The 21,357-nt window shown below is 38.6% G+C and overlaps 1 protein-coding gene across 3 annotated transcripts; it reads right to left on the reverse strand.

Annotated features, from left to right (window-relative positions):
• Positions 1–887: 887 nt before the first annotated feature.
• Positions 888–20,445, reverse strand: LOC132365431 (OX-2 membrane glycoprotein-like). 3 transcript variants are annotated; one of them, XM_059922159.1, is made up of 6 exons: positions 20,302–20,445; positions 16,495–16,576; positions 13,225–13,545; positions 10,603–10,875; positions 8,445–8,552; positions 888–2,107 (listed from the first exon to the last, which is right to left on the reverse strand). In XM_059922159.1, exons 1-6 carry the CDS (start codon positions 20,311–20,313, stop codon positions 2,100–2,102), a joined length of 804 nt encoding a protein of 267 aa, XP_059778142.1. In that variant the 5' UTR covers positions 20,314–20,445; the 3' UTR covers positions 888–2,099. The 3 variants fall into 3 exon arrangements, with proteins under 3 accessions (XP_059778142.1, XP_059778141.1, XP_059778143.1); XM_059922158.1 differs by lacking the exon at positions 888–2,107 and adding an exon at positions 7,890–8,073; XM_059922160.1 differs by lacking the exons at positions 888–2,107; positions 16,495–16,576 and adding an exon at positions 7,891–8,073.
• Positions 20,446–21,357: the final 912 nt, after the last annotated feature.

The following is a 21,357-nucleotide window of genomic DNA, read 5'->3' on the forward strand; positions in this document are numbered from 1 at the left end:
AAAACTACTGTCATAATCACATCAATTCCTTATTTTCACTCTCTCACAAGTGTGCTGCGGAGCTTTCCAGAATCTACCTGATGTGTGATGTTGCTATCACTCTGATGACTAATGAAATGCATGCTTGTAGATTTTTGTTTTTAAAGTTTATCAGTTTTAATCTCAAATATGGTAAATATCAACAGACATAATTCGCTTTACAGGAAAGCTCTTTGGGGTCCTCAATAATGTTTTTACGTGTGTAAAGGGGTCCTGAGACCTTTAAATGTTTGAGAACTGCTGCTTTAAGTTACCCTGTCTGATCTGGCAGCTGAGATACCAGAAAAAACAGCAAAACCAGAAGCAGGATGATAATTCCTACTAAATTCAAAACTGTGTGAGCTAATCCATTTGCAAAGGTTGGTATCTAAAAGCAAAATCAGATTGACATCTATATACTAATATGTATAAAATAGATAACTAATAAGAGCCTGCTGTATAAAAATAAATAAATAAAATTAAATTTTAAAAAAAATTCCCAAACAAACAAACAAAAAAGCAAAATCAAAACAGCACATATAAGGAAGTACTCCAAAATTGACCGGGTCATATCAAAAGGACACAGGCACCAACTTGAAGCAGCTTTCACTGGTCAGATCAAGAACATCTGATCTGTGACGCTGTGACAAATCAGAAATGCCAACAGCATCTTTTAGGGGGTAAGAGATAGAGGGGAGGATTTCACACACAGAGGAAAAATGTACAGATTATCATTAATGCCCACATTTTCCACATTCCCTACGAGAATATCATGAACCAAATATTTAGAGTTGACACTTTTAATTATTCAGTATATTAATACAAATATACGAAATAATACAGAATTAAATAACATACGAAAACCTTACTAAATATATAAATAATCAATTCAACAGGGAAAACAACTTAAGTTTTAGTTTTTAGTTCCTAGGTCACTGGATAGAGACAAGAAAGCAAAAGATACTGAAAAAGTCACCAACTTGGTCCTATGATTATTTAAAAGTTCAAAATTGTTCCACTAGTTAGAACCATGTGTTTACAACAAAGGGATTTGTACACCCATACATGCTTTCTCTGCTATTGTGAGAAGTTAACTCATGAGAAAAGAAGCTGGGAGAGACAAAACATTTGAATTAGCTGAATGCTATTCAGGAAACTTTCTAAATGCTGTATTTTCTAAATATGTCTTCATTATACTAGGCTGAATTTAGAATGACTAAAATAGGGCCGGGTCATATTATGAAACAAATGGATAAGAAATGCATGCCTTTTTAAAAATGCGAGCTGCTAAGACTAATAATATTTAGTCTGCTATAAAAACAGATAAGTAAAGTTAAGGTTGTCAATGTTACTTCACAATAAATTCAGTTCCACTTCCACTGTGGTAAATATCACAGAAGTACATGAAGAACAGCAGTGAAACTGAGGGTTCTAGAAAGACCAGTTATTAGCAAAACAGTAAGCAGGCCGTGGACTAGATACCAAGTGATGAGGAAATAGACTTACGGACCAAAGAAGAAGGGAAGAAGAGGTGGAATAGCCACAGAAAGGCAAAAGGTAGTCTCAGAAAAGTTCTTTGGTCCCTACCTTCCTGTATTCTTCTCTCTCTTTTTCATTTCTTTTCTCTTTGTTTATTCCTTTTTTTTTCCCCTGGAATTACAACCAGTTTTAGAGCAGAATGGCAAATTATTTGGTCCAAATCCTTAATTTTCTGTATGCAAACGTGGAAGCTCATTGAGATAGTGATTAACATAGAGTTGCCACCAGTCGGAGTCCAAGTCAGCCTCTGAGCAGTGGCTCCTGATTCTAAGTCCAGTACCCTTTCAACAGCACAACACTGCATTGTTTTACAAAATCAAGTCCTACAACAGACCTGAGAGGTAAAATGACTTCCTCTTGAAACTCACAGAAGCATTGGGTAGCCTAGATGGCAGTAGAAAATCTTGAAATTCTTAGGCCTTTGACTCCAACTTCTTTTGCTCTTTTAGGTTCCTTGGAGAATGACCCTCTTTCTCCTGCTTGCCTCCTGAGTCAGATTCAAGTAGACCAGGGAATAACTTTCAGGGTTCTGTGTGACTCCTCTATGACTCTGGGTAAAAGAAAGATCAAGATATTAACTTTGAACATTTATAATTTCTATTCTAATAGATTTTAAGAAGATAAATAACAGAAGGATCAATAAACACAGAAGTATCCTGTGCATATTTCATCAGCCAAGAGAAGAAAGTAGACATTCCTGACCCAACATGATGTGAGGCAACTGTGACTCTCTTTAAAAGGACATGAGTAATTCTAGGAAATAACAGTTTGCTATTCCTAAGTAAGACTGTACTTGCTCAGTAATACACTTAAGACTACAAGTAAAAGAAAACGTTCAAGAATTCCAAATGATCTACATGTATTTTATTTATAAGACCTTGAGCTTTGTTTCCTGTGGATACTCATTTACTGGAGATCGGGTTGGGAATGGTCACAAAGTAGACAGATAGAGTTCCTTTCAAGGTTATTAGCTTTCTAGCACTTAAACTTGGAGCATGTGGGCCTCTCTACAAGGCATGTAAACAGTGAAGTAAAAGACCTCGGATATCATCTTGGTTCCACATCTCACTCTCCATGTAATCTTAAGTAATTCTTTACCAGAAACTGCAAAGTTCTGCATGTTTTAACTGTGCCAACATTTCCAATATCAGTGATCTGTTCAGCTGTGAAAGACAGAACAGCTCAGGCAAGAATGCCCAGGCTTACGGGTCTGTTAGCCACCTACTTTGTGATTGGATTTTGTTATGACATTTTGATATGATGGGTGGCATTTGCACCCATTCAAGGGTGAAATTTTGTAGACAAGTAGCCTTGGAATGCAAGATTCCTCCCAGCAATTCTAACCTAGTCGGTTCAATAAAGATTGCTTCACACTTTTCTCATATAAAGCACCCTTCCTTCTGCTTGGAACTAGGAGGACACTGGGATAGAGGTGAGGGTTACCACTCATCAAGCCTTCATCTGGGAAGTTAAGTACAATTATTTAGCAAAGCAAAGATTCTCATTTTTTGGGAAACATATATCTTTTGTATTATCCTTCCAACTAATCACCAATTTCCGCATCACAAATTATTTACTGAGCACCTCTGTTATTTGACGTAGTACTAAGCTTAAAATAGGAGAAAGTCCATCCACTGCACTACAAATAACTCAATTTCATTTCTTTTTATGGCTGAGTAATATTCCATTGTATATATGTGCCACATCTTCTTTATCCATTCATCTGTCGATGGACACTTAGGTTGCTTCCATGTCCTGGCTATTGTAAAAAGAGCTGCAGTGAACATTGTGGTACATGACTCTTTTTGAATTATGGTTTTTTTAGAGTATATGCTCAGTAGTGGGATTGCTGGGTCATATGGTAGTTCTATTTTTAGTTTTTTAAGGCACCTCCATACTGTTCTCCATAGTGGCTGTATCAATTTGCATTCCCACCAACAGTGTAAGAGGGTTCCCTTTTCTCCACACCCTCTCCAGCATTTATTGTTTCTAGATTTTTTGATGATGGCCATTCTGACTGGTGTGAGGTGATACCTCATTGTAGTTTTGATTTGCATTTCTCTAATGATCAGTGATGTTGAGCATCCTTTCATGTGTTTGTTGGCAATCTGTATGTGAAGTAAATCAGAAAGAGAAAAACAAATACCGTATGCTAACACATATATATGGAATCTAAAAAAAAAAAAAAAAAGGTTCTGAAGAACCTAGGGGCAGGACAGGAATAAAGATGCAGACATAGAGAATGGACTCGAGGACACAGGGAGGGGAAAGGGTAAGCTGGGACGAAGTGAGAGAGTGGCATGGACATATATACACTACCAAATGTAAAACAGATAGCTAGTGGGAAGCAGCCGCATAGCACAGGGATATCAGCTCGGTGCTTGTGACCACCTAGAGGGGTGGGACAGCGAGGGTGGGAGGGAGACGCAAGAGGGAGGAGATATGGGGATATATGTATATGTATGGCTGATTCACTTTGTTATACAGTGGAAGCTAACACACCATTGTAAAGCAATTATACTCCAATAAAGATGTTAAAAAACAATAATAGGAAAAAGTGACATGATTCCACCCAAGATATAGTGTTTTACCAACATTGCCATTATTAGCATTGCAAAGAACCTATTTATAAGGTTAGATTTTTGTGAAGCGAACTGAAAAAAGTCAAGGCAATTATATAGATAATGTGGGTTTAAAAAAACCCACTTTTACCTGGAATAGTAAGATACTTGAAGAAAAGTGAGACTTGGAATATGCATTTCATATGATTTTCTAAATCTTCTATTGGTTTCCAATTCAGCCTTGACCCAATCAAACACAAGAAGACTGCTACTCAAAATAAAGATCTGTAAAAATTAGGTGATTATCTATGATGATCTGCCCCAAAGTGAAGTTGTTGTTTCTGAGAAGCTTGTGATCATTGGTGGGTTGGCTAATGAGAAATAAAAGATTATCCTCAACCTCAAATTTTACTTCACTGTAGTATGTGTGGAAGGGGCAACAACTGGCTTTAATAGAAAGAACTATCATGAAATGGTAGAAAATTTCCCTAGGAAATTTTAATTTCTTCCCATTTTCTATTTAGTAATAAAGTACTGATTCATAAAAGAAAAAAAAAAAGAAAGTTCTTTGAAAACCTATTAACCTATTATTGTATTGCTGTAGTCTCATGGGAAATAATTGTGATGATTCCATTAGGAATGGTGCAAAGAGAAGTCAACTCTAGCTCATCACTAGTACAGCTTTACAGTTGAAAAAACCAACATCACACTCTCTGGCATTATACAGAATCACAGGAAAACTGCAGGGAGCCTGACTTCTCTATGAAAATAACATCTGTCATTAGAGATTACCTCTCTGTCCACAAACTATAAATTTGCTTATGTTTTTGTGAGCAACAAATTAGTGATTTTGATCTAAAATAAACCTTTTTTGGTCATTTATCTAACAAAGAGTTGAACTTTACTTAACAGACTTTTCTTACCTACCAGATTGGTCTTACTATTGGGCAGTTCCAAGGAGATGACTCTTTGTCTACTCATATTCAATAAGCTCAAGAATTAATTCATCTCTACTCTTTCTCTCCCCACAAACTCTGAACACACACACACACACACACACACTCTCACACTCAGTTCCCCCTCTCCACTTCTATTTCTGTTCATATCACCATTTTTTCAGGTCACCAGGTCCAGAATCTTGGTGTCATTTTTGACTGATCATGTTTCCCCACCCACCCAAAAGTTTTATGTTTCAGAAGATAATAGAAAGTAAAAGAGAGAGAGAAAGCAAAAAACCACAAAGTAAGGGTAGAGAAAGATATTCTGTAATAACCTAAACGGGAAAAGGATTTGAAAAAAAAAATAGATATATGTATATGTATAACTGAATCACTTTGCTTCACACCTGAAACTAACACAACATTGTAAATCAACTATACTCCAATATAAAATAAAAATTAAAAAAAAAGAAAGATGGAAAGCAAATGTGGTAGAACTATTCACTTTCATGACAAATTGACAATCAAAATTTGTTACTTGAAGAAATAAAAAATGTCTCTATCTTTGATGATTTTCTTCCCTTTCTCCCAGCTTTTTGTATTACTTAAATTTTGGTCTTAACAAACCAGTATTCCCTCAGCCTTGAGGGTTTGTCTCCAGCATAATTAACATTTGATTTTACTAGCTTTTTTTTTTTTAAACATCTTTATTGGAGTATAATTGCTTTACAATGGTGTGTTAGTTTCTGCTTTATAACAAAGTGAATCAGTTATACATATACATATGTTCCCATATCTCTTCCCTCTTGCATCTCCCTCCCTTCCACCCTCCCTATACCACCCCTCTGGGTGGTCACAAAGCACCAAGCTGATCTCCCTGTGCTATGCGGTTGCTTCCCACTAGCTATCTATTTTATGTTTGGTAGTGTATATATGTCCATGCCACTCTCTCACTTTGTCACATCTTACCCTTCCACCTCCCCATATCCTCAAGTCCATTCTCTAGTAGGTCTGTGTCTTTATTCCCGTCTTGCCACTAGGTTCTTCATGACCCTTTTTTTTTTTCCCCTTAGATTCCATATATATGTGTTAGCATACTGTATTTGTTTTTCTCTTTCTGACTTGCTTCACCCTGTATGACAGACTCTAACTCCATCCACCTCACTACAAATAACTCCATTTCGTTTCTTTTTATGGCTGAGTAATATTCCATTGTATATATGTGCCACATCTTCTTTATCCATTCATCTGATGATGGACATTTAGGTTGCTTCCATGTCCTGGTTATTGTAAATAGAGCTGCAATGAACATTTTGGTACATGACTCTTTTTGAATTATGGTTTTCTCAGGGTGTATGCCCAGTAGTGGGATTGCTGGGTCATATGGTAGCTCTATTTTTAGTTTTTTAAGGAACCTCCAGACATGTCTCCAAAGAACATATACAGATTGCCAACAAACACATGAAAGAATGCTCAACATCATTAATCATAAGAGAAATGCAAATCAAAACTACAATGAGATATCATCTCACACCGGTCAGAATGGCCATCATCAAAAAATCTAGAAACAGTAAATGCTGGAGAGGGTGTGGAGAAAAGGGAACCCTCTTGCACTATGTAAATTGATACAGTCACTAGCTATTTAAGTATATGGAACCAAATAATCTTAAGCTGACTCGCTTCACTTCAGCAACTGAATAAGGCATTGAACAATCATATTTCCCAGAAAATACAAGACTTAATGAACAAAGGACAATTATTTTGCAAATGCCCCTTTCTAGTGAAATTTACCTTGGGCTTGAATAGGTTGTATTATAAGATTCTTGTCCAAGGGGACTTTTTAAAATGAATTTAAACACTTCATACTTTTCTGCTTGTACTTTACAGAAGAATACAGTAATATCAGCAAGCACAGACAGAAATAAATGCAACTAACAACAGCACCTTTCAAGTCAGGAAACTATAACTGGAAGAACATTCCGGCAGAGGTCAGGAGACCAGGATTCTAATCCTAGGCCTGCTGTTAACTAACTGTGTGACCTTAGGGAAGGAAGTCAACTTCAGTTCCTAACTGGAAAAGTGAAATGTTTGGAAAAAGTGGAATCAAACGGCCTTCTGCCTTTGACATTTTGCAGAGTGCTAAGGAGTTCTATGGGTTTAGGTTTATGTGCAGTAAGATTATCTGATTTGCAATCTCCTGTCCCCTACAGAACAAATCCCTTTATCTACTTTTGCAAAAGGGTCATTGACACTGGTGATTTGTTGCTTTTCTTATAAAGTCACAAGAATTAATCAGGTGTTTATATAAGGCTTATGCAAAATTAAATGTTCAAAAAACTTAGAAGGTGAAAGATATTAGTCTATGAGACATAAAATAAAAAGGAAAAAATGTAGCATTTGAGTGAGATTTTTAATAGAAATGTAAAATAACACTCAAAGCCAACATTTTTTTCTTCCCTCTCTGTCAGTCATGTGAGCTGGAGAAAACCCCCATACCACCCCGTCATCTTGGGAAATCCCCATTACATACAACATAAACTGCAGCTTTGCATTAGCTTTCATAAATTATGCACTGTCTTCAGAAACCAAAGAAATTTATTTCTTCCCCTCTGGCTGACTCCTCTTGTTTGATAGCATCTCTTGTTTTATATTGTCTCGCAGTGTTTAAGACTCGGCATCTATGAGGTACTGAATTTGCAATTTAAAAAAAATGGAATTGAACAAATCCCTTTGAAAATCTATCCTTCCATTCATTCACTCATTCATTCTTTTAATGAACATTTATTGAGCACCTGGTATACATAAGGCACTGTGATAGTTGTCGTAGGGGATGGAGAGAAATTAACAGTGTATAAGGGCAGAATGACATGATGCAGTTATTATAAGTGTGGATCACCTGTATGTTGCCTAGAGTGTCTGAGCCATAGTGAGGGTATAACATAGAAAGCACTACTCAATTAGTGATCATATCAGACAAGATCACAGTCTCTTAAGTCGGGTAGCTGACCTGTGGAATGCTGTAAAAAGAGAAGAGATTGTCCTGGGTAGGATGAACACAGCCTGGGTGCCAAGACGTCCCTGCTTTTGCTATTAGATGATTCCATAGTGATTGAATAAACATTTTCCACATTTCCGCTCATCAATCCTTACTCTCAATTTATAAAATAATTGGCCTTTAAACCATCTTGGCAAACGAAATGCAGAAACTAATGCCCAATTGCAAGAAAATGACACTGAAGTGTTTTAAAATACCATCAACATTTATGTATTCTGGAAACACCAAACCAAACACATGGTTGTCACCCCTTTACTTATATCTTCATTTGACCCCCAGATTGTCATTAAACAATCATTTTTTTCCTTCTTTGTACCTCCCATGGGGACTCACCTCGGTCTTGGTTCCGACGATGTTTCCAGTATAGTAGGATTGAAATTAAGACCAGAAGAATTACCAAGGAAACAATACTTAACAGTAGTGGAACTGAAAACCAAAAGCCTGTGGATATTGAAGGGAGAAAAGGAAAAACAAGTTGTAAGTGGAAGCTGTAGAGGCAAAAAGTGATAAAGAGACAGTTGTGATGAGTTTTTACTAGAGCTGAGCTTTCGATGAAAACTATTCTTAAATATATATATATATATATACTGAGGTCTATATTCATGACCTCACATTATTTTAATAACATTTAAATAATAATAATCGCTAATGTGTTTTATGTAGTTACTAAGTAGTAGGAGCTTTGAATGTGTTACCTCATTTAATCCTCAAAATAGCCCAAGAGTTAGGTCTTATTATAATCATCTAACAGATTAAAAAAAACAAACAACTGAGGCTCAGAGAAGTTAAGTTAGCCCCAAATCAGTGTAGTAAGTGGTAGAACAAAGCTTGGTCAAAAGTCTGTTTGCCTTCAAAGCACATATTCTTTGCCATACTGTCCATTAAAGTAATACGTTTATTGAGGAATTTTTGAAAAAGACAGAAATATAAAGGAAAAGAATAATGAATCTCATGATTCCAACCCCCAGGAATAACTCATCTCAATGTTTTTATTGTGTTGCTTCTAATCCATGCCTTTGTTATTAAATCTCTTTCCAATAGTCAATAAATGCAACTTAGCCTGAATATCATCTCTTCAGTGTCACTGTGTAATACAAAGGCAGAAGAAGCACTCCCTGATTTGGGAGTCTCCAGCATCTTCTCCATACCTTTATAATGGAATTTGTCACATACTTTAACTGAGCACCTTCAGATTTGTCTAATTTCACTAGTTCTAGTGCTCGACATAATGCTTTAAGCATGAAAGATTTTTAGTAAATGTTCGCAGAATGAACAAACATTATACAAATGACGTATAAACATTATAAATGATATAAGTCAATGTTGGCACTCTTGGAAAGACATGTTCCTTTTCAGATTTTTGTTTTTCAGGGAAATTTACCCTTCACCGTGGCTGAATCTGAGGATCTCTTCACAAATGTCCAAATCTAATACTGCAAACCTCTTGAGCAAATTTACCTAAATATTTACTTTTTGATTAGTCTGCTTTTTCAAGGACCCCAGAAATGACTACAGGATATGTTCACTAGAGGCCACCATACCAATGAGGTCTAAACTTTTCCAGCTTTTATTGCTTACAATGCGTCCAGAAAAAAGCAGCAATATCTTTTTATAGGAGGCTTCCTACTGAGTGCCTCATCCAGAGTTAGTGCTTCAAAACTACATAGAGAAAGAAAACTGTGGCTGTTATCACTGAAGTGTCCTGTCTCTAAAACCACCGCTTTCTTTATTCTCTCTCCCATAATCTTTACCTCTTGTATTGATGAGGCCCAGAGACAGCAGTTTAGATAGAAACACAAGAGAGCAAAATAGGTCCTGAACAGGAGGCAGTTTATTTTAAAAGGGGGTGAGGAAAACATCTCAGATTGGCCCCCTTCTTAAAAGCCCCTTTCCCACAGTGTAGATTATGCAAAGGTTTCATCCTGGGTGTGGCTTCTTCCAGGAAAACATCCTAATCCCTCCAGACTGAGCTGATGCTACTTCTCCCCACTCTCAATCCTCCCACAGCTGTCGTTTTTTTTTTTTTTTTTAAGTAGAGAAAGGTTTATTGCAGGGCCAAAGGAGAACAGGTGAATCATGCTCAAAAACCCGAACTCCTACTATAGCTTTCTTATTGAAGCATTTAACATGAAGTTTTACAATTGCCCAGCTCCTTTTGCATTCCCTCCTAGACTAGAAGCTCCCTGTGTGCAGGGACTGAGTCCTCACTGTTGCGTTTCTGGCATAACAAATGCTCAGTTAGTAGCACAGAAGAATAAATCAATGGATGGATCTCAGCAAAAGCATTCAGTATGTGGGCAACATACCACATTTGCCAAGGTAAAATCGGCTTTATTGGCTTCCTCAACTCTGTTTTTCTTTCCCTACTTATCCCATTCTCTCCCTTATCAGCTCCTTTGCTAAAGGCCAAGAGGCTCTGCAGAGCATTCACCACCTTGCAGGTGTGTGTCCACAAATGTGACCACGATAAATCTTGCCCTCTCTCTCTTACCTTTGTTCACAGTTTCCCTGTAGTCGGTCACAGTCCCCAGGTGCAGTACCTGGCAGATCACATCCTTCCCCACCTGACTCTTGGGGTCTTTGATCTGGAGGATGCTGGTGACAGACGTTGTCCCATTGGGGTGTGAGAGAATCTCAGTACTGTTCTCAATCTCTGAGCCAGAGACCTTCCAGGAGATCATAGGGGCTGGGCGAGCATTGGCAGAGCAAGTGATATTTAGGTGGTCTTCAGATAATTTATAGTGAAGGAATACTGTGGGCTGTACTGGGACAAAAAAAAATTATCTGCCATCAGTTAAGCATGGTGTGAGCCCCACACTCTCCTCAGAGAGATGAGAGGAAGATCTTTACAGAAAGACAGTGGAGGCTAGAAAGATAAGGTAGCACATCCAGTCCAAACTGGGGCCTTCTGGCTTCTTCCTGTGTCTAATTCTCTGAATTGCAGGATGGAGACTGGCCTAGTACAACCCTGTGACAAGTACAATCCTCCCTGTAGTTTGCCTCTAGGAGAATTAGCTGGATGGACAGAAGGTACCTTCTCCCCCAAACAGTGCAGAGCCTAATTATTCTTTTCTCTTCCATGGGCAATGCAATATCTCTGCCTTCTTCTGGGTACCCCTCTCAAATAGTTTGACAATGACCACCAATCGGCACCTCCATACAAGTAGTCTGCACTTCTCAGAAGCACAAGGGCAGTTTCAGAACAGAGAGCCCGTAGCGGGGCTGCTGCTTAGAGAAAGCCTTTTTCTGTTTGGAACTGGGCCAGGGAGCAAGATGCATGGAGCAGACTTGGCAAGTCCCTGTTTGAAATACCTATATAAAATGTCAATTAGAAATTCATAGTCAGTAGTCAGAAAATCACAGAATGACAGTTGTAAGGACCGTGGAGATCACCTTATGGAGTTAACAGAAAATAACTAGCTTATGAAAAAAGGACATTATTTTTAGGTCAGCTGTATCCTGTTCCCTTTCAAAAGTCCCTTGATTAATGAGTTCATTTTCCTTGGAATATACCGTTTATCTCTGCTGAGCAAATGCAAACTTGCCTTTCTGTGGTTGGCTTTGGAGCCCACAAGATAATTAAAGGGCAATGCTAAATGAAAGCTTGTCCGTGCTCAGAAGTTCAAGAGGTGGGTGGGTGGCAGTAGGCTGGAGAAAATGAGCCTATAGGACTGTGCCTCTGTCCAGAGTGCCCAGATTACTAACATCAATAAGCCCTGGAGGAAGAGACATAAGGTAAAGGAAGATGAGTATGGTTGATGTGGCCAGACTGGCAGCAGGGTTCTCTGATGTATCAAAGAATGACTTAGATGAAAGCTATAAGGTGTGGCTGGAAAGGATCAGTGTGGAAAAGAACTACAGAATTACTCACTAGAAGATGCAGAGGAGTCTGCTTTTCGGGCAAAAAGTAACACAAAGTTTATGAGTAAAGAAGGGGGAGTAGGAAAAAGAAAGATGAACAAAAAAGAAAAAGAAAAGGAAACAGAACAGAAATGAGAAAAATGTGACACAAGAAGGAAAAGGAAGAAAAATGGTGGAAAGAAGGAAGGAAGGAAGGAAGGAAAGGAGAGGGAGGGAAGGAAGAAAAAAGAGCAAGGGAGGAAAAAAGGAAAGGAAAGAGGAAGGAAGGATTGGAGGAGGGGAGAGAGAGAGAAAGACAGGGAGACAGAGGGAGACAGAGGAATGAAAGAAATAGAAATCAAGAAGAAAGCCTGATGCAAGATCCTGCCGAGAGGACTCATTACAGGCAAAATAAGTGAAAGAAACTTGTGTTCGGTGTTGTCTTACCTCCCTTGCATTCTTATTTACTGAGCCTCTTCTTATCCCTTGTCCAGTATTCTTGGTGTGCGTGAACTCTCATTTTAACATTCCTAATAACCCTGTCTAAGTTTGTCATTTCCCTTCTAAAACTACCACCAAGTGTGCCATCCTCCAAAGTTACCCCTTATTCCTAATTCTCAATTCTTGACCTCAGCTAAGCATCAGTTAAGAAGAAAGGAATCTTGTCAAACTAAGCCTCTTGGATTTTAAAAGAATGCTTATTATTCAGTTAAATTCCTAGTAGGCATCAGGAATGAAGAACCTCTGCTGCATGTCTCCTTATCAATCCTGATACAGCTACACTGAAACAAAATGAGAGGGACCCCCATAACTGGCTCCAGCTTAGCCCAATCTGGCTTTGTCCTTAGATCCAAAAATACTAAAGCTGTTAGAGACCCTAGAGATGATCTACGTCACACTTCTGGTGCAGATAAATAAACTCTGGTACAGAGTGGACAGGACTCTTCTAGGGTCACATGACTGCTAACTGCAAAGCCAGGTCTGAACCACATCAGTGCTTATGGAGAACTTATCCTCACTATGGTCCTTAATTTACTCTTGTTGACAACAGTATTTGTCAGGGCAAAGATAACTCCAGGTAGAGATTCAACATAGTCCTATGAACTCTCCAAATAACAGTAACCCCAGTTACAGTAGACATGAAAGGCCAAGTGTCCTCTCATGAGCCTTTCTGGGGTTAGGATCCTGAAAAACTAGGCACTACCACTACATTCCAAACATTCTGCAAGATAACATTTCAAGCCAGAGACAATGTATTCTCAGAGACTCTCACCAAAGAGAGTGAGGCAGGCTATTCCTGAGATCTTCCCAGAACCAAAGGTATTGAAGAGGCACTTGTAACACCCTTCATCTTCCAAGGTGGTATTCCAGAAGGTAATGGTTGAGCTCATGAGTCCCAGCTGGGTGATGTTTATCTTGTCCTTATAGGCAGGCTGGACCACAACCCCATGGTTCTGGCTAAAGGTGATCATGTTTTCTGGGCTTACAGCCTTGATTTTTTGCCATGTCACAATCAGAACTTCCTGGGGATTTTGCAGAGAGCATCTTAAAGAAGCAGGTGTGTTCAGCAACTCTCTTACATCTTGGGTCTCCACTTTCATCATGGAATCATAAAAAAAACATTTATATTTTAATTTTTAATACATACACAAGTATACATTTTTTGATTAAAAACAATGCACGTTCAAAGTCAAATTTAGAAAAGATACAGAAAAATGCAAAAAAAGAAAACAACATTTACCTACCTTCCTGATGTTGCTAGAGAAATATAAGTTCAAATATTTGTTCAGTCTTTAAGAGTAGCAGAGTAGAAAAATAAGAAAGCAAACTCCCAGTGACCAGAAATTACATGAAGAATCCCTGTAGGCTGGAAATTAGGTGAAGTGAGGTTGAAGATGGAAAGTGCCAAATAGGATAGAAGCATCACCAAGTGAGTTTATGCCTGGAGCAGTAACAGCTAGGAATAAGAAAGGGCCAATGGACAATAGGCAGAGTGATTAGTTTGAGTGAAGAAGGTATAGCAGCTCTATACATTCCACACACATACCTGCAAGGGAAGGAGCAGCAGTAGTGATGTCTGCCTTCAGGAAGCAGTGGTGAATATAGGAACACAAGATAGAGAGATATACAGGACAGTGCTCCAGGAGGCTGATAGTACCAGAGAGATTTGACCACCAAATGACAATCTACACATTCCCCCATTTTTAGTGTATGCAGTGCAGGATATAAGGCATGGCAATAATTTCTTCCCCCTCCAATGCTGGCTAGTCATATTGTTACGATAGATGACTCAATGGGAGATCTCAATAAAACAAATAGCCAAACATTTGAGAAAGTTAACATAATGATAGAGGAATAATAAACTCTACAAACCCAAGAACTCACCAAATGAATAAAGATATCATAAATAAACATTTTGATGTGAATAAATGTGATATCTTAAGTGTGAAAAGGAACCAGCACTGTAAATAGTAGAAACCAGAGATGCAGAAAATGAGAAATGTAAACTCTTAACAGACTTAGCAGAATAAATATCACTGAAGAGTAAATTAGTAAGTAGGAAGACCAGGTCATAGAATTTTTCCAGAATGTAGCACAAAGGGATAAAGATATAGAAAGGATTAAAGAAAAATTCAAAGACTAGAATGTTTCAGCATGAGTCCAGTAAGAATTTTAAAAGGAGAGAAAGGGGAGAATAGAAGACAAAAACACTGTAAGGAACAAAAATGTATTTTTCAAAATGATAAAAGGAGGAATCTAAAATAAGACATACCAATCATGAAACTTCATGCACCTAACAACATAACTCTGAAATATATAAAAAGCTAATAGAACTACAAAGAAAAATCCATAAATCCATAATCATAATGGGAGAGTTTTTCATTGTTCTCTTGGAATTTTCATTTCCATATATTAAAAAAATAAGTAAAGCAATAAAACCAAATATAAGGATATAGAGCATTTGAAAAACAAATTTTTATATATAAATTATTATATATGTATGTGTAGTATGTGCATATGAGCATGTATTTGTAAACTTTTACCCAAAAGAAAACATACAATCTTTTCAAACAACATGTGGAACATACCCCAAAATTGAACTTGAAATAGTATACAAAAAAATGACCTTGAACTCTGTCCATAATGCAATAAAATTAGAAATTTACATGCTTCTTTTAACTCCTTAATTACACCAGAAATCATAACAAGAATTATAAATCACTATGAATGACAATAAAAATATCATATATTAAAATCTGTAGAAATTTACAAAGCAGTTCTCAGAGGGAAATATTTAATCCTAACTTAATTTACTGGGAAACAAGAAAGATTGAAGAAAATGAATACACACATATATCCAAAATTCCCACCCCACCCAAGAAATGATAAAAGGAGTGAATTAATAAAGTTAAAGGCACAAATTAATAAAATGGTACACAAAATTTTGAATTAAAACACCAAAATCTGTTATTTTTTTTTTAAGACTAATAACACAGATAAACTGTCTAGAGTAATTAGAAAAAAAGAAGGCAGCATAAACAAACAAACAATATCCACTCAACAACATCAAGAATGAAAAGATGGGCATAGCAACAAATACAAATTGGAACCCGCAAGTGTTGCATAATTCCAATTTTAGTGAGGTGTACTCTTGGTAGATGTGAAAAGTTCTGGGGGGAATACCGGTTGTTAGGACTGGAGTTTCCAAAAGGTTTGTTGAGATTTTTCAGAGCAGAGATTTGAACAAATTGCTGCTTTTAGAATAGAGAGTAGAAAAGGGATCAAAACTAGAGTTTTAACTTCTTGGGTAACTTTTCTCTTTGACTAATAATTTAGTGGAAAGCTTACAATTCTTCGCTGCATATATGAAACTCCATTTAGGGTTGGTAAATCCTGTGTTGTACATGGTATGAAGTTTCCCTTTCCTACCCCTGTGAAGGCTGATGTAGTACAACATCACGCGGAAGGTGATAAAAGGCCAGCAGCAAAGTGAGGTGTGGTCTCCTATGGAACCGAGGAGAAGGGACTGGCACAAGTAGGAAATTCAGCAGATGAGTGGAGAGCATAGGTGTATGTTTTATATAATAGACTATGTGAACCTATGTAACCTCCATATTTCATTATTTTTAGTATTTTTCTGTAAGAGGGACACACCCAAATTTAAGGCTTATTACCAGACTACCTTCCCAAAAGGCCATATTCATTCACACTCCCTTAGGCATTCCCATATCTTTACAAACATAGGGAATTATTATTTTAAACATTATTCAATTTGATAGGTGAAAAATGATATCTTAATTTTGGAAGAATTTTTTCATGTCTGGTTTTATCTATGAAAAGTTTCTTAATATTAAAGTCTTTGGAAACATTGGAAAAAATGTGGAAAGCAGAAAGAACCACTCTCAGTCAGCCAAACAAATTACACGTTTAAATAATTCATGGAGACAGATGAACTAACACAGCACAAACAAGAGTGGCCAAATGTCTCCACTCCAAAAACTGTGTTTCCTGGATTCCACGCAGGGGAATTGAGTATCTTTACCTTGTGCCCTGCATAACATCATGGCAGCCAAGAACCAAATCAGTTGGAAGGTAGACAGATGACAGAAGAGCCTCCTCAATACCTGAAGACAGAAAGCAAAGTACAGAAATGGGCGTTTGGATGTGGACAAAGCTAAGGAAGCTTCAATCTAATCGCTGTTTCAGGAAATGTTGCAGCTAAAGTTTTAACCACCGGAAACCTTTGGTTTTGTGGAAGCAGAACCAGAGACTATAAATGGAAGAAATAACAGAGGGTGCTCAGGATATGGGAAGGGAAAAGCAGCAGTGTGGTTCCTTCATTATGGCCATCAATAAGCAATTTGAGGCCTTGCTTCCAAAGCCACCACTGTCAAGACTGCTGGGAAAACAAACTGCCATAAGTATACCCAGAGAACATAGAGACTGCAAATGCTGAAGAACATTCACTCCCCCAAATAATCCACGTCTGTTAATATTAAAAATGTAACTCAGATTGTAACCGCTTGGCAGAATATGTGACTGCTGAGGTAGATTTTCCTACAAATTCTGCACAGTTTATGTAAATTTTACCTTTTAAAAACCAGTAATGGCTTTATTTTTTCGTCATTGTTTTATTTTCATGTGTCTGGCAGAAATCCTTGGCCTTTTTACAAATCATGGTGGTATTTAAGGGAATATTATTCTGGGTATAATTTTGTTACAAAATGAGAGAGTAGAATGGAGACAGAATAACTTTACTCTGCAGCAGCCCCATGGCTGGCTTTGGTCTACGTTAGTGTGTTCACTGTAAGGGGGTACAAGCAAGGAATGTAAATTTTCCCTATATTTTTTCCTATATTCTATATTTTTCTATAATTGAGGTGTGTAAGAAATATAGGTTTCTCTGTATTTTTCTTTCACTGAACTTAATTTTTATTTCATGCTGCCATTCCAACTAGAGGTAGAGACTTAATTTCAGTCAGTATCACATACTCTCTGTCAGTTTAGCCCACCAACACTTCACAATTGTCCCAAACTCTGGCACTGCATCCACAGTCCTGGGAATGCCAAGCCGTGGGACAGGACCATTAACCCTTGGTTACAACCATCTATCCATGCTGGCACTGTGTTTCCCTCAAGTCATCCTGGTCATCGGTTTGTACAATTAAATCTTGTGCTTACAGGATGTTCTCTCATGTTTCCCGATTCTCCAGATTCTGTGCTCCTGGATTCTTCTGTGCTGAACAAAGGAGAATTCTACAAGGCTCTCTGACTAGACTCCCATGTGTCTGTCCATCTCTGTTTTACAGTTCCCTTGCCGTGATGGGCAAGCTTTCCTCTTCCCACAGTTCCCCGCAAGAAAGCAAGGCACAGGTGTTTTCTGTTCTTTGACTTCAACACCTACCTGTAAGTTCTATTCACCACCATCCTGGACTCCCTACTCCTGGGGGCCAGGCACAGAGCATCCTTTTCAGGACACAAACCAACACTATTCAGTCCCTCTTTGCTCTCCCAGCCTAGGGTTAAAGAAGCTGCTTCCTCCATCACTTTGTATTCTTCCCATCAACTTTTTCTGGGATGAAGGCCTGTCCTTGATCTTTCAGCATTTAGGCTTTTAAAACTCAAATGCTTAGGCTCTTGCTATTTCAATACTTTGGCTTCTGAGTGTCCATCAACAGATGAATGGATAACGAAGATGTGGCACATATATACAATGGAATATTACTCAGCCATAAAAAGAAACGAAATTGAGTTATTTGTAGTGAGGTGGATGGACGTAGAGTCTGTCATACAGAGTGAAGTAAGTCAGAAAGAGAAAAACAAATACCGTATGCTAACACATATATATGGAATCTAAAAAAAAAAAAAAAAAACTGGTCATGAAGAACCTAGGGGCAGGACAGGAATAAAGATGCAGACGTAGAGAATGGACTTGAGGATATGGGGAGGGGGAAGGGTAAGCTGGTACAAAGTGAGAGAGTGGCATGGACATATATACACTACCAAACATAAAATAGATAGCTAGTGGGAAGCAGACGCATAGCACAGGGAGATCAGCTTGGTGCTTTGTGACCACCTAGAGGGGTGGGATAGGGAGGATGGGAGGGAGGGAGACGCAAGAGGGAAGAGATATGGGGACATATATATACGTATAACTGATTCACTTTGTTATAAAGCAGAAACTAACACACCATTGTAAAGAAATTACACTTCAATAAAGATGTTAAAAAAAAAAAAAAAACTTTGGCTTCTGAAACTAAAAAGTTTTCTTTGGCATTCTAATTCCACACCATCATGCCACATGGAAATCCAGGCTCTAGCAAAGGCTGTGATGAGGAATGCAAATAGTTTGGCTTTCAGAGTAAAAATCTGTCTTTCAGGATAAGAGAGAAAGCAGACACACACCAAAACACAAGATGCACGAACTGGGGGCCAGCAATGTTTAAGAAACAGAAGCACAGTGATTGAGGCAAAGGGAATTAGAAAGAAAGCTTTGCTATTAATTATATACACATTTCCTCTGGCTGACTTGAGTTCAGGCTAGCACCAATACTAGATGTGTGAGCTAGGACAAATCATTTTACCTCTCTGAAATGCAGAAAAAAAAAATAATAGTACCAACCTACTCTCTGTTAAAAAGACTAAATGAGATAGTATATGTAAAGCTCCTAGAACAGTGACTGATACAAATAAGCACTAAATCAATGTTGCTGTTATCTCTTTGGGTTACTATGAGAATTAATTAAGCATTTAAAGTATTTAATACAGTGCCTAAGGTATGGTAAAAGCCAATATGTGTTAGGTAGTTTAAAAAATTCATTAATCAGATCACACAATAATGGAAATAGAGAAGTCCATTTATAACCTTTGTCAAGAGGGCCAGGGTTCACAGGCCTGGGTCTTACCTGACAGCTGCCCGTCTACATTGCCCCTATACATACCTCTTACCTGAAAATTTCTAGGTCCAAATCCTGACCCTGCCACATACAGTCACATGGACTTGGAAAACTTAACCTCTCTGCCTGTTTCTTTATTTGTAAAATTGGGTAATAACTCCTCCTTTGAAGGATAGTGGTGAAGATTAAGAGCACCTGGCACTCAGTAAACACTAGCTCTCAGGCCACCATTCTCCTTTGTTAAGGAAAAGAGTGAAATAACTGGCTGTGTGATCCTGCCAATAAACTATATAGAAAAAAAAAATTACTTCAGGCATTACTTGTATTTAGATTTTATTTTTTATTATTTTTATCAATTACCAATGTAAATGAAAATCCTCTCCTTCCTTCATTTTGTCATATACACAGGTCCTGAAGAAACAAAATGTCTGTCTCTCGCGGATACCCTGGGTTTTAACCCTGATTTATCCAATCCTTTATGGCTTCCCAAGGCAAAGGCCCAGAGGATGCAGAAAGAGGCTGGAGCATCACAGAGGGGGCCAGCTCTCCTGGAGAGCCTGAGCCTGAAATTCTGCAACCCCACCCCAGGGTTCAGGGCCAAAACGGAACCAATACAGGACCCTCTATCCCCGCCGCCAGCGCCCGCCTCCCAGCCCGGTTCCTGTCTGAGGATGTCGAGGATCTTCGGAGAAGCGTCTCCGGAGCCTGCGCCTGGCAGCATCCTTTTTCCAGAGCACCGGAACGCCAGGAATGGCCTGTAAACCACCCTTTGGAAGGCAAAATCCGCTTCTCAGCAAGGTTAAGGGCTGAGAGGAAAGCGCTAGCAGAAATCCCACCTCCGAACCAGACTGGGGAAAGCCGCAGCCCGGCGCTCTCAGCCCGCCACCGCCCCAGGGCCACCGGAGCGATGTCGCCCACCCTGCGCCCTCTTTCCCACGCCTGGCCCGGCTCACCAGCCACTCCATCCTCGCTCCTGGCCGCGCGGGGTGTTTGGCTTCAGCTGGGAAGCCCGGAGGGATCTCACACCGGACCAGACAGAGCTCCTCCAGTTCTTTGGAGCAAGGATGCGCCCCGCCAGCGCCTGCGGAGAGCTGCCTCACTCCTCCTCCGACACAAATACCCCTCCTCCCCACCCCCGCCCCGCCCCCCAAGCAGAGGCGTGAAGGCCAGTTTTTGCAGTGTACTTGTAGGGGATAAAATAAAATAAATAGTACTCCTCTTTTCCCATCTTCAAAACGATTCGCAGTTTTCAGAGGTGGCAACTGGGGAAACAGAAAATGTTTGAAAAAATATACACCGTTTCCATTTTCATTGTGCAGACAGAGAAAGGAAACAGGGAGAGGTGGGAAGACATGAATTGTTTCACTGCGTTGGCGCTTGGAGGAATGGCAATCTACACTGTGGAGCTGGCAAGTACGAAATGATTTTTGAGAAATGTTACAGTTTCCACAATTACCACCTCGGAAAATCCAAATATTTTGAAGCTGAATTTAACCAATAGACACTTTACAAAACAAATGTATATTTTTATCCAGAACCAAATTATATATTGAAGCCATCAATGCTGTAATGATCTCTCCATTCATGATGTGACTGGGTTTTTTTCTCTATGTGAGGAGTTTTCTTTCATTTGTATTGATGATGAGGATTCTTCTCATTTTAACAAGTTCTGGAGTTCTTGGCTCTTAAACAAACAAAGAAAGACGAACAGATCAATGAAGTGTTCAATTCCTAAAGCCTTTTCTGTTTTCCTAACACCACCCCTCTGACAAGGTGCTGGGACAGAGCTTTTACCTAAGGATCCATGGGGCTGTAAATTCCAGGGCGGTAACTAAAATAATGACTGATTTTCAGAAAAACACAAACATATTGAAAGGACTAAAATATTCATGGAGTGCCAAACAGGATACATAAAAGAAAGCCAATTTATAGACATAGTGGAATTAAGATCAAATTAAGGAAATTGAAAGAAAATTCTTAAAGCTTCAAAAATGACAAGTAGAAACACC

The sequence above is a fragment of the Balaenoptera ricei genome, chromosome 4 (genome assembly GCF_028023285.1).
Source record: "Balaenoptera ricei isolate mBalRic1 chromosome 4, mBalRic1.hap2, whole genome shotgun sequence".
Taxonomy (NCBI): domain Eukaryota; kingdom Metazoa; phylum Chordata; class Mammalia; order Artiodactyla; family Balaenopteridae; genus Balaenoptera; species Balaenoptera ricei.

Bases quoted from the DNA above. Each gene is read 5' to 3' on its own strand.
- LOC132365431 (XM_059922158.1), bottom strand. The intron at 8,553-10,602 runs GTAAGAGAGAGA...CAATATCCACAG, and splicing joins CAGGGAAACTGTGAACAAAG to GCTTTTGGTTTTCAGTTCCA. The intron at 8,074-8,444 runs GTGAGTCCCCAT...CTCTTTTTACAG, and splicing joins TCGTCGGAACCAAGACCGAG to CATTCCACAGGTCAGCTACC.